The sequence below is a fragment of the Symphodus melops genome, assembly GCF_947650265.1.
Source record: "Symphodus melops genome assembly, chromosome: 22".
NCBI lineage: Eukaryota > Metazoa > Chordata > Actinopteri > Labriformes > Labridae > Symphodus > Symphodus melops.
Genome location: NC_136712.1, coordinates 7,160,433 through 7,172,851, shown reverse-complemented (window position 1 = coordinate 7,172,851; position 12,419 = coordinate 7,160,433). Strand labels below are relative to the sequence as shown.

General features: G+C 40.0%; 1 protein-coding gene across 5 annotated transcripts in view; it reads left to right on the top strand.

The window, feature by feature from the left end:
* The first annotated feature begins 2,624 nt into the window (after window positions 1-2,624).
* The window catches only part of chchd3a (coiled-coil-helix-coiled-coil-helix domain containing 3a), a 59,623-nt gene continuing 49,828 nt past the window's right edge, over window positions 2,625-12,419 (top strand). For 2 of the 5 annotated variants that reach the window (XM_079335715.1, XM_079335716.1), the window contains exons 1-3: window positions 2,628-2,899; window positions 3,969-4,875; window positions 10,228-10,321. In XM_079335715.1, coding sequence (XP_079191841.1) covers window positions 2,819-2,899; window positions 3,969-4,875; window positions 10,228-10,321 — 1,082 coding nt within the window. In that variant the 5' untranslated portion in view covers window positions 2,628-2,818. Of the gene's footprint in view, window positions 2,900-3,968; window positions 4,876-10,227; window positions 10,322-12,419 lie in introns of all 5 variants that reach the window. The other 3 variants (XM_079335718.1, XM_079335714.1, XM_079335717.1) reach the window with 3 other exon arrangements.

The following is a 12,419-nucleotide window of genomic DNA, read 5'->3' as shown; positions in this document are numbered from 1 at the left end:
GCGAGGACGCACTAAGGCATTCTGGGAGATGTAGTTTATTTTGTAAAGAGTGGGCTTCAACAGATTTCTAAGTCAGCAAGAGTCAGACATTAGAAGATTCTGGTAAAATGATATAAAAATGGGTGTTACAAAACTAGGCATATATGACATACATGTACATACATGTAATAAAAATTCATATGTCGTAGGTTAATAAGATTGTTTTCCTGATTTTGAGAGTTCAGCTAGATTTCCTACCTGAGTTATGAATTATAGCCTACATAACATGAATGAGTAAAACATATTTTTTCATTAAATTTAAAGAAACATTGGAAAAGACAAACAAGCCATTCACAAGAAAAAAAAATCTATTTTAAGATTATTTCTTATATATTCTTAATTGGTCTCAGTCCCAACGGATGATAGATTTTTTTGCACAATGGTACAGATTCTACTGAGAGTGCACGAAAATGATACTTGCAGTAGATTGATGTTTTAAGTAATTTGCAATGCCAATATAACGATAGAAATAACTACTTCATCGTTCCATTTTCAATCCTGTCCTCTTGAGACTGATAAAGGAAAGGTCGAGGGAGAAAAAAAGAGTGTGTCAGTAAGTTAATAGCCTCTCCCATTTAGAACATAAAGTGTTGCATTTGGCAGGGCTCTTCTGCTCTGTATCTCTGACAATCTCTTCTGTACCGATGAGAATAGGAGAGGGCATTGATTCTGAAGCAAAAGGGGTCGATTCCCAACAGCCTGGGCCTTGATTGATGCGCCGGTGGACTGACGAGATAACATTGTGGGTGATCTTTGTGTCCCTTCCTGACAAAAAAAACCAATCGCTGTGTCATCCAGGAGTCAGTGTTTTTCTTTGGAAGGTGCCTAGCTTCTCTTCCAAGTTTAATTTTGAAGTTCTTATCACCTTTCCCTGCAGGCCAAGTCCCATCAGTCCAACTAATCTACAGGGGTTTTTTTCTTCAATAACGCAGAGCCAAGGTTATTTCTTTCAGCTTATTGTGTGTTTGGACGCTAACTGATTGCTTTGACAGGCTGACCTGTGTGTGGATCAAATACAAGAACAATAGGGTCTTTGCAGGACCTGCCTATATGATCTTTAATGTAAGGATTTAAATGCAAATACTGCTTCACAATCCCTCTCTGTCCTTCACCTGATGTTCAGTTTAGAATAGTGTAAGAGGCAAGTTTTATAGAACAAACAAGATCTACTTATTCCAGCATAGTGCATAATTAAAACTTATCTCTTTTAAATAAACAGAAAAAAAAGTATAATAGACGATCAATAACAGCAAAAGCTGTAATTAAGCAGGTCCTTTTCGCTGATACGGTTCTGGTGATCAATAAACAATTAATGTCCTCGGCCCAAAAAATCTTCCTTAATCTAATGTTGAGTGCTTATTAAAGTCTAGTTTAAAGATAATAACTTTAAAAAGTATAATTAGAGGAAATAAGGAACAAAAAAAGGGTCAGTTACATACAGTACTTTAAGCTCTTCAAAGATGCTCCTTGGAAACTTGTTACAAATTCTTCCCCTCGTGATTAACAAGAAGATAAGTACTGTCTTGTTTGCATGGACAAGTGGTAAAGAGGAACACCAAAACATTATATCTATTATCCTGATTTTAAATTCTCAAGAAATATCAGTCAACAGTAGTCCAAAGAGTATGATCTCTTTGTGCCCATAATCTGTGTTTGTTTCCTCTAAATTCGCATTTCAGATTTTACAAATGTCCAGTTTTAAAGTCCGGGCTTTGGTTGAATTGTGTGTGGTGTGCTGTTTTGGTCATGTTTTTAACAGTTGTGTTTATTGTACTTTATTCACAATTTCAAGTGTTATCAAAAACTACATTTTGGACAGAAAGAATTAAATGTATAGGTATCTGAATAATCAGAAATATATTAGGTGTTTCTATCCCATGTGTTTTACATGTCCAAAATTACATTATTATTAATCACAATGTATTTGGGAATATTTTAAATTACATGATAAATGCTGCAATATTAATTGATGTTATTTGAAACTAAAATGTACTACTCTCTATTATTGAATTGTTGATTTTCAAAGGTTTTTTCTCTGAATTATTTAATATCAGATATCCAGAATGTTCATTAAGGTGCACTATATAGTTTTGGTAGAGAAATCTGAAAGTTTGAGAAAAGGACAGATTATGAGGTATATTCACAACTCTATACACAAAGAAAGGAAAATGTGGTAAGGTAGTAGGCCACAACAGATAAACCGCCACCATCACTCTCTTGGTAGCTTTTTAACCCCAAACTTTATTCAGGGACACTTTGAATAAAAAAAGTTTGTGTTTAGTTCAGAAAATATAGTATAGAATTGCTTCTTTTCCAACTTTCACATTTCACAACCAAATTCACATACTGTAGTGAAATTCCCAGGATTGAAAGAATTACAGTTGAAATAAAAAACCTCTGAATAACAAAATAATTTAATTTGGCTTGGTGGAAATTACAAATGAGGAAAGGAAAAGTCTGCGGATATATAAAAGGTGTGTTATGGCAAGTAATTGATACATTTCAAATGTATCCAGTGTAGCTGTCAAACGGCTTGCCATATAATACATTGCTGCACTCCCAGGCATCTGCTTCAACATATCCAATCACAATCTCTGATACTAGACCCCAAAGACACTTTCGTCCAATCAAATCCGACGACGCACACACACGTCATGCTAAGGAAGTGCGGGTGAACTGAAGCAGAGGCGGCGTGTGTGTGGGCCCTTTACGCAAACTTATTACAAGATAGTGTCATTAAAGAAATATTTAATGTAGAAGAAGAACCTGCTGTCCGACGATGGGAGCGAATAACAGTACCCGCCGCGTGTCATTTGAGTCAGACGAAAACGAGAACATAACAGTGGTGAAGGGCATACGGGTGAGTGAAAGTACACACACACCTGTCTGGAATTGAATTAAAAGGTGCTTCTTGGCTTCCTCAGTCATATTTTTTTCAGTAATACGACAACTGTAAGCTGTAAAAGTCTACTAGCTTGCTGTGCTAAGAAGCGTGACAACATCACATAACTTGTCTAAAGTATCTATGCTAAGTGTTAGTGCTAACTTACTCCAAGCATCTCGAGTTTAAATCTACAACAAAAGTAGTTGTACTCGTGTGTTGTATAAGCATATAAAGTATTCAGAAAGAGTTAGTAGCACCTATGAGATTTAAAGCAAAAACAGTTCTGAATGTGTCCTTGCAAGTGTGTTGACGTTGACGTCACTGTCCTCGTGCACTGCTGTCATTTTATGAATGAAAGGAACTTTGGTCTGCTTCAGTTTTGGAAAAAGATGTTATACTTTGGGGAGCTTTATTCTTTTATTGTTATTATTTTATTAAACCCCCGTTGTAAAAACGATGAATGACAATCACCATGTGTTTTTTGGATGGTCCTACTGTCAGCTGATGTTAAATATAGATCAGATAGAGAGGCTTTACTCGATCAGATGAGGCTTTCGTCTATTTTTATTCATTTGCCGTGCAGACCAAGCAAGGCTAATGTTGAGTTTCCATGAGTTGTAATCCTGTTTAATGCCAAGTGTTGTAAGGGGTTGCATAACAAGACTGAAAACACAGCTTTATCTTCTGCAATTAAACACGCTGCATGTGTCATCATAGGAGCAGTTTTTGTGAAAGCACTCATCATTGCTGTCTTCCTAACATGTGGATAACAAATCAACAAAAATAAACCACTTTTGTACCCATCTCTTAAAAATGACAGCATAGACAAAAACCTGCTCGATCCTACATGTTTGTCTGGATTATTTTTTTGGGAATAACTGTGAAACAATAAAATGATGTCATATTTCTCTGTTTTGTGCTTCTTTATCAGCGGTGTCCACTCTCTTAACTTCCACTCTGCATCAGTCAACCACCACTCTCTCTTTTGTTTAAGTTTGATTCGGCTGTTGTCCAACTGAAACCTTTCTTCCGCTCTCCTTTGCAGCTTTCTGAGAATGTCATCAACCGCATGAGGGAACCTGTTGCTCCTACCAAACCAAACCATGCTCCCCCTCCACCACCTTCCAAGGCGCCCACCTTCACTCCCTCTCCTCTCCTCCTGCCAGTGCCTCCCCCGTTTGACCCCATCACCTCTTTACCTCCTCCTCCTCCTCTCATAGATATTGTTGCTCCTCCGTCTCCTCCTACACCAGCTCAATTGGCCACAGAGGCTGTCGCAGCACCACCTCAACCTCCCACAGAACAGGTAGCAGCACCGACCATTGTTGACAAGGTGCTCCCAACCTCAGCACCATCACCAGCTGCTGCTAATACTGTTGCTGCTCCTGCTTTAGAGCCTGTGGCAGCACCTCCTCCTCTTGCTCCTGCTGTTGCAGAGCCGGTAATTTTGCCTACCTCTGTCCCTCCCGCTCCTCCTCCCTACCTTGCTCCCGCTGTGGTGGAAGAAATTGCTCCGCTTGCTCCTCCTCCCCTTGTCATTGAACCATCTCCTCCACCTCCCATAATTCAGTCTGTTGCTTTGCCTCCTTCAGCGATTGAAGCCATTGCTCCTCCACATGTCATTGAATCCACCGCTCCTTTGTCTGTAATCGAACCCATGCCAGCTCCTCCCTTGCTTATTGAACCAATCATGACCCCTTCCTTGCCCGAATCAGAACCCCTGTCTGCCCCAACCTTCTTTGAGCCTGCTTCCATCCTGCCTGACACTTTGTCCTCGCAATCTGCTGAGCTGTTTGCTGCCTCTTCCCTGCCTGAGTTTAATGCTCCTTGTGAACCAGTTGCACCTCCTCCTCAGCCCCCAGTGGTACCAACAAGCCCTGCTCCTGTCCCAGAGCCAGTGGTAGAGCCTGAGCCCAGTTTGCCTCCACCTCCTCCTCCTCCTGCACCCACAGGTGAGTTTTATGTCAGTATACTGAAAATCAGGATGCATAATACTCTTTCACCAGCAACTAGTGAGCAATGAAGTAGGGACAAGCATAAAAGGTTCCTGATTTGTTAAAGGGTGATGGAGTATATGAGAGACAATTGTCCTAACACTTCTTGACTTCAAGCTAAAATGTTTGTCCATCATATTTTCAAAATATTATGTGCAGCTGTGATTTCTGACCAACCAGGAAGTTGGACAAACTTCCTTTCTTATGTCTTTTAACTCGTCACAGGAGGGATTCATATTTCATGAAACCCCAAGAAACAAATTATTTTCGCTAATGGCTCATTTGATTCTGACACACGTGCCGCTTCTTTGGCAGCACGGTTAATTAACAGCCAAAGGTTGTGAGGGAATGAACCCGTCCGAGGATTTATTTTAAGTCCAGCGTTATTGAATTTTAATGATGTTTTCATTGTGTGGGTGTTTACTTTGAGCCACCTTAAGCTTTTTGTCTCCAACTTTTCCCCCACAGTTTGTAATTAGTCTTCATTTTTTAAAACGGGTCCAGCTGTAGCCTTAGTCATATAATGATTCATTGCCATTCTCCTACTATTAATGAAAAGATGAATTCTTTCTTGTTACTGTCGGTGTTAATGAATCATTGCTGTAATTAGTGGCCCGTTATGCCTCGTCACCGCGGAGCTCGAGCTGTCTAAATAACCCTTCTCCTTCTTGTGGTTCAGGGAAACACTCAAAGTTAGACTGAACTGAGCAGTTGTTTACGTTTCTATAAACACCTCAGTAGTGTCCTCTTTGTTTTGTGGTCTGACTGTGCAGTGTTATTGTTTGGTTCAAGTTTTTTTTAACCAAATTTGCAATTCTGAACATTGATTATTAAAGAGCCGGAGCTCTCTCTTTGGATTTGTTGAATTAAGTTCAACAAGTGGCCAAATATAACACGCTGGATGCCTATGTTGCTCTTTTCTGTGTAAAAAGGCAACTGGTAGCTTCAAGTGTTGTCTTCAGTTTGTTTCCACAAACCACCAAACTTCATTTCTGTCCCAGACTTTTAAAGTCTTGTTGAAATGGTTATCACAGTTATCATTATTTAAGGAGTACAAAGTCATTTTAAGTTCATTTTTTTCTTGTTAGTACTGGGTTTAATTGTATATGTGGAAAAAAATTGCAGTGGCCTCTTTCCTATTGATAATAACGCTGATATTTCAGGGTTACATTGTTTTAATGATCAGTGTTTATATCAGAGTCAAACTTCCCATCTTACTACCTCCCCCTCCCGTCTGTAAGTTTGTCGCCCGACTGTTCTTAATGTGTGGGTGCACTGCACATCCCTTGTATCTTGACATATTCAGCAGAGGACATCTGAATGTTACTTTATTCATTACAACGCACAGAACAGGGCGTGGGATGGCGGTGGGAGGGGGGGGGGGGGGTAGTTCCACCGAGGCTGGCACCAAGAGAGTGGGCAGGCTCCCCCATCCTTGACTGTGCTCAATCAGTAAGGTAATTAAAAAAGGGCCAACTTATGCCACGCCACACTGACTCCAGTGATTAAAACGACACCTCCGCAGTTTCACACAACAACCCACCAGGCCTCATTAAGGGACCGAGGTGGCCAGTCTGTGTGAGTCTGCTTATTTATAATATTTTTTTTTATTTTTTTATTTGGCCACAAGGCTTCTGTGATATGACAGTGCCTTTAAGTTTGAGCGCATTAGTAATACAGTTGGAGGTCTAAAAAAAAAATTCATTCTTTTACAATCCACAAAAACACACATCTCTGCCAGTCTTACTACACAGATGAATGTTTCCCCATGTGGAGTTTGTTGTTTTTTCATTGTGCATGCCTTTTTTTTGTAACTTCCAGCACTAAAAATGTAAAAAAAAAAAAAAAATGTTCCTTGTTTTTGTGAATCCACATTTTTCAAAAGTATATTACCAGTGCATTCATAGTTTGGGAAGGCCCACATCCCTTATTGATTGTTTACAGTTTTGTAGAGGGCTGACTCCCTCTGGCTTTGGCCCTTATTGTAAAGTACCACACAACAGCAATGTTGGTTGACATTTACATCAGGTGACTGTCTGCAAGGTCACCTCAGAGCTCATTATATATGTACAAAGCAAGTTTTTTAAGGCGAGTTTAAAAAAAAAAGTCCACTTGGAATATTTATCAAGCGTGCTGTTTTTAAGTGACAAAACCCAAACTCAAAGCACGATGAATGTGAATCTCGTTAAAAAAAAAAAAGAAAAGTTGCAAAGTTCAGCCCAATCCTGAAAGGGTAGGGCCGTAATGAGGCGGACATTGATTATGTGTATCCACGAGAGTTAGGTATCGAGTGAGGCTCTCTGCAGGTCAGCTGTCTCTAAATCACGGCCTGAGTCAGTATGTGCGCTGATTGCGCCGTAGTCAAGGTTGAACCTCCTACACCTTCTCCAATGGGCTATAAATATTCATACGCCAGAGCCCACACACTGCGCTGGACTAATAGCCTGCTTTAAGATGTCTCCCTGGTGCCGCAGAGAGAATGAAAGAGCAGCAGAGACAAAGGAAAAACATTGGGAGGGATGTGAGTGACTGTGAGAAAATTGTGAAATATATCATGTCTCTTTTTTTTTTTTTTACACAGACTTTCCTTGTCATCTTGGTAAAATGTAAAAATGATAAGTCAGTTTCCTTTTCATAACATGAGATTGAATTAATAGGAAAACGTGTGAATAAAAGAGAAACAGAATTGGCACCTGCCTGTTGGGGCTGGAAGCTTACTTTCTTACTTTGAACCTTGTGAAAGGTGTGCTGTGATTCAACTAAGCGCTAGCTAGAAACGTGAGGAAGTAGTAATGTTACAGATTATGCCCTCCATGCGGGTCTCGGGGTTAATGAAACTTCTGATGAGAAACGCAATTTGCCTTCATCTATTATCTCCACTGCCAATAGCCCGTGCTTCACTGCCTCTCCTCGTTCTCAATGGGGTTTTTTTCTTCCACTGGGTTCAGTGATTGGTGGAGACGGAAAGGAGAGGGACACGTCTAAAAAGATGATGAGTTTTTAATCTTTTTAACATTTACATGTCCTACTCAGGATTGACACGGGCGCTGTCGATCTGGAATTGTCTCTGACCCTAACCAGCCTTGCTCAAGGACCCCAGACAGTGTTTATCATATCAGAACCTGTTCGCCGGTTGACCTTGCGGGCCTGCTAGATATCTGAAGCCTCTCTGCAGGGCTGAAGAGGATCTGGTGATAGCAGAGGAGTTGCTGAGGCTTGCCTGAACTTAGAGGACTTTTATATAATTTAACTTTCCGTTGTGTACGTGTGACTATTTTCAATAAGTCTGAATATTTGAAGGACATAAGATTGTGATATGGAAGTCTCACCTTATGGAAAAAAAAGTTTATATTGATAGGGCTTAAAATCTGATTTCATGCCTCTTGGGTTTGGCTTCTGTTTTCTGTACAGTTATGTGTTCCAATCGTAATAGCTTTTTGTAGTCACAATCAGCACTACCTTGTGATTTAGTACAGCCTTGATGTTGTGAACTGGTTTAACGGCTCGCAAGGACCCTTATTGTTGACAGTGTTGGCATTATGGATCAAATTAAATGTCACTTTTTTTTGCCCCTTTGTGAGAAATGTGATGAATAGCCAATGGTGCCCTTGATGCACCCATCAGGTTTTTAATAACATTTAAATGAAATATCTGGCTTTATTATCTGTGGTATACTTTGCTATATCTATTCCACGCTGGCTCCAACTTTTCCTTTTCACTTGTTACTGAAGAAGATGGCAGAGTTAGGATTTCAGTGCACAGGTTGTAAAAGCTGTAACACTCCTCTACAGTTAGATCAATAGTGCTGTCAGACGAGATGATAGTGATTTTCTTGTGATGCTGACGGTATAACGGCCTTCTTGGTCTATAATGACTGAGCAGTATGCAGGGGAAAGTTGTCTATCTATCACTTAGCACGCACGCGTGTTTGTTTCGAATCACTTTAGACCAAAGTTCCTTTAACCTCAACCTGCATATTCATTCTCTTCACTTTGTAGAGCAGAACACTTCTAAGTGTAGAATAACAAAGTAAAGACTGTAAGTAACTTATAAAATAAAGGCTGAACAAGAAGATAAAAGGAATGACTTGACTTCCCACCTTGTAAAGTCTTAGTGTCGATCAGTTTTAGCTGGACGTTAAGTTGTGCGTGGATGTCCACTGGCCTTACCTACCGCACATAACCAGGTAATAACAGACTCTGACAAAAGGGAACACACACACGCACACACAAGCACACGCACACTGCAGTGCTGCAGCATACGGCATGACACTTTAGACTTCAAAGCACGTTTTTGTCGGGTCACAAGCTGGCATCTTTACTTTCATGCTTAATTACCTGCCAAGACAGAGCTGCAGAGACATGGGATGATGTGTGTATGATGTCCCCTGACGTGAATATATGTAGAGAGGGTGGTGTGCTGCTGGGATTTGGGAACAGAGGATGTGTGTACTGTACCGTATTGTTTGTGTGTGTGTGTGTGTGTGTGTGTGTGTGTGTGTGTGTGTGTGTGTGTGTGTGTGTGTGTGTGTGTGTGTGTGTGTGTGTGTGTGTGTGTGTGTGTGTGTGTGTGTGTGTGTGTGTGTGTGTGTGTGTGTGTGTGTGTGTGTGTGTGTGTGTGTGTGTGTGTGTGTGTGTGTGTGTGTGTGTGTGTGTGTGTGTGTGTGTGTAAAGACAATATAGGATGTGTTATCTTTGGCCTAACACAAGCTACTGTTCAGAAACTGATGACAGAAATAGTAAGTCTTGCAGCAAAATGAAAACTGAAGCTTTAGATTCCAATAACTTTATGTTAGATATAAGATAGGTAAAGTGAAAAATGTCTATTTCTTTTATCTCAAAGTGATGTCATCAAATGTCTTTAAAATAATGCTGTTGTCCATCTGTCCAAAATCCCCATGATTTAATTCAACTTTTCCAGTGAAATCAAAAAGGAAAACTGCACGGATGACTGGCTGATACTCAGGAATAATTTTCATTTTTGAATAACAAATAATGACTGCCAATAGACTGTCAGTCATTCTACTCATTTGTCAACTAATAGTTGCAGCTTTGGTAACAACCCAGCCGGACCAATCTGGACCTCACACTTTATCATTGTATTTTATATGTTAATTCTGAACCACACATTTTGTGATGAATGCAGATTTTCAAACACTTGTTCGAAAAACACCCACCTACCTCTTTCTCTCTCTAACCCCTTTGTACAACAGGACTCTATTCAGTGGCCAAACAAACACAATATGCCTGTCAGCGAACAATAGCTGTTTACTTAAAAAAAACAACCCTCTCTCGTTTCTCTTGTCCCCAGTTGATGAAGAGGCCCTGAGGAAGAAGATCACTGCTGAGCTGCACGAGAGCTTGGAGCAGGACAGGGCCAAGGCAGAGCAAGAGCTGCAAGCCTGGTTAGACACACACACACACACACGCACACACACAATGTTTTTGTGCTAAATGATAACCTAGTCCTTTTTTTACACAATCGTCAGAAACTCTTACATTTTCCAGTTCCTCCTTTCTTCTACACCTTTTCTTCGGATCAGCGTTGTCATGATACCAGATTATGAGCTTTGATAAAAATAAAACGATATTAATACCTTTTTCGATACCATGGCAACAAAAAGAACTCAATCTTGAGTAATTCCTGTGTTAAATGATCCTACACAGCAGGCAAACTCCTGCACACTTGTACAGTAACTTGCACAGATATGTTGAAAACATGTTTGTGTGTAAGTGCTCTCTCTTGACCTCGTGGCAGGAGCTATGACTGAAGGTCTGAAGTCTTTTGGCCTCTCTGATACTACCGATCATTTGATTAAAGATGTTACTGTTTTAAAACGTGTGGAATCTAAAAATATCAAAGTATCGAGAAGTATTCAATATTTAACAACCTGACGTTTGTTGTTAACAGACTGAAATGGGTACCGTACAATAGTGTCAATTCCAAATCCAGGATCCATTAGAAACCTGAGACATTTCCACATGTTTCCATTTCCCACTTTCATTAATAGTCAAAAAGGTCAGCACGAGTCTTTCCCATCCCCGCTGTGTTTCCAATCTACCCCTCTTCCGAAGCACATCAGCACTTTTTCCTCCCTCTGTCTCTGCTCCTCTCGCTCTCTCCGGATCAATTAATCACGCCTGAGAGTGGAGGGCGCTATCCTGAGGTAATTTCCTGGGAGTTGAGTTGGTGATACATTAGCCCTGCCTGATGAAGAAACACACACTATATGTAAGGAGCACATTTCTCCTCCTCCTCTTTTTTTTTTTTTTTTTTAACCCTAAAGAAGCAGGTGCATCGGCCATAATGTCCGATAATCATGTTGCCCTGCCTCTTTAATAGGCCTGGATGATCTACAGGAGACCCTGGAGAATGAACATCTCTGATTAACCACTAAACACACTCTTGTACTCACACAAGGAGGAGTTAGCATTAGCCTAGCGTTCAGCCTGGCTTTGGAAGCCCTTTATGAAAAGAGAAATGAACGAGTGGTTTTCAGAAATCTTTCTTCTATTGATTTTCTTTTCCCTTTGTGTTGTTTTTTTTTTTTTTATGTAACTACTTCCTGCAGTTCACTTATTGACGTCTGCTCCTCAGAGGAGTAAGTGCTTCAAAAATAATGCCCTCCTCGCAAATAATTGAAATCATGGCAGCTTTTAAGCCCTCGGTTTTGTTTGAGCTCGGCGCAGTCTGTGTTTTCACTTAAGAAGACCTGACTGAACGCGAGATGGTAAATATGCAATCATCAGTTAGCCACTTGTGTGTGCATGTCAGGATGTAGATTGAAATTCATTTCACTCTTGAAGTGGTCTTTAGTGAGTTTTTTTTTTCTTTCTTTTTCTCATTCACTCAATTTATTTTCATTCTACTCCATTTCTGTTATTGTGAGTGTGTTGGTCCTGATTCCATTCCTAATAATACAGGTCATCAGGGCGCATTCATTCAAAAGGGGCTTTAAAGGTGCTGCTCAGTGTTTTATTTTCATGTCGTGGAAAATGAAAAAACAATGTAATGAAATACAAAACACTAAAACGTTGACTGGTACTTCATTTAGATGTTTAATTTCATGGGCGATAGCTGACAGGTTGTGTGGCTTGCAGCTGATCAAATTCTAAATCTCGCAATGTCAGGATGTTGCTTTCTTCAACACTGAATATCGAGCTTCCTTATTATAGTTTATTCAAAATCTATGTTGAGAAGCTTTGTATAACAAGCTCGTTCTGCTGATTTTAGTTTTTGCATTTTGTGCAGGACAGTCCCAAGATTTTTACCAGCACATTTTCTTTGAGGATTCAAAACATTTAGCACATTGGTTGGTTTAAATTACCGTCCTATCTCTTCCACATCACAACCACCTGGGACCAAATGTTTGCAATCGATCTGACAGGACAGCGCTTGTTTGTTTGTTTTTTTTCTTGCCCAGTTTGTGAATGAGCAATTTCTACTACTTCTGATTTATCACATTCAACTTTCCACCTGAACAACTAAAATTATAATGTTAG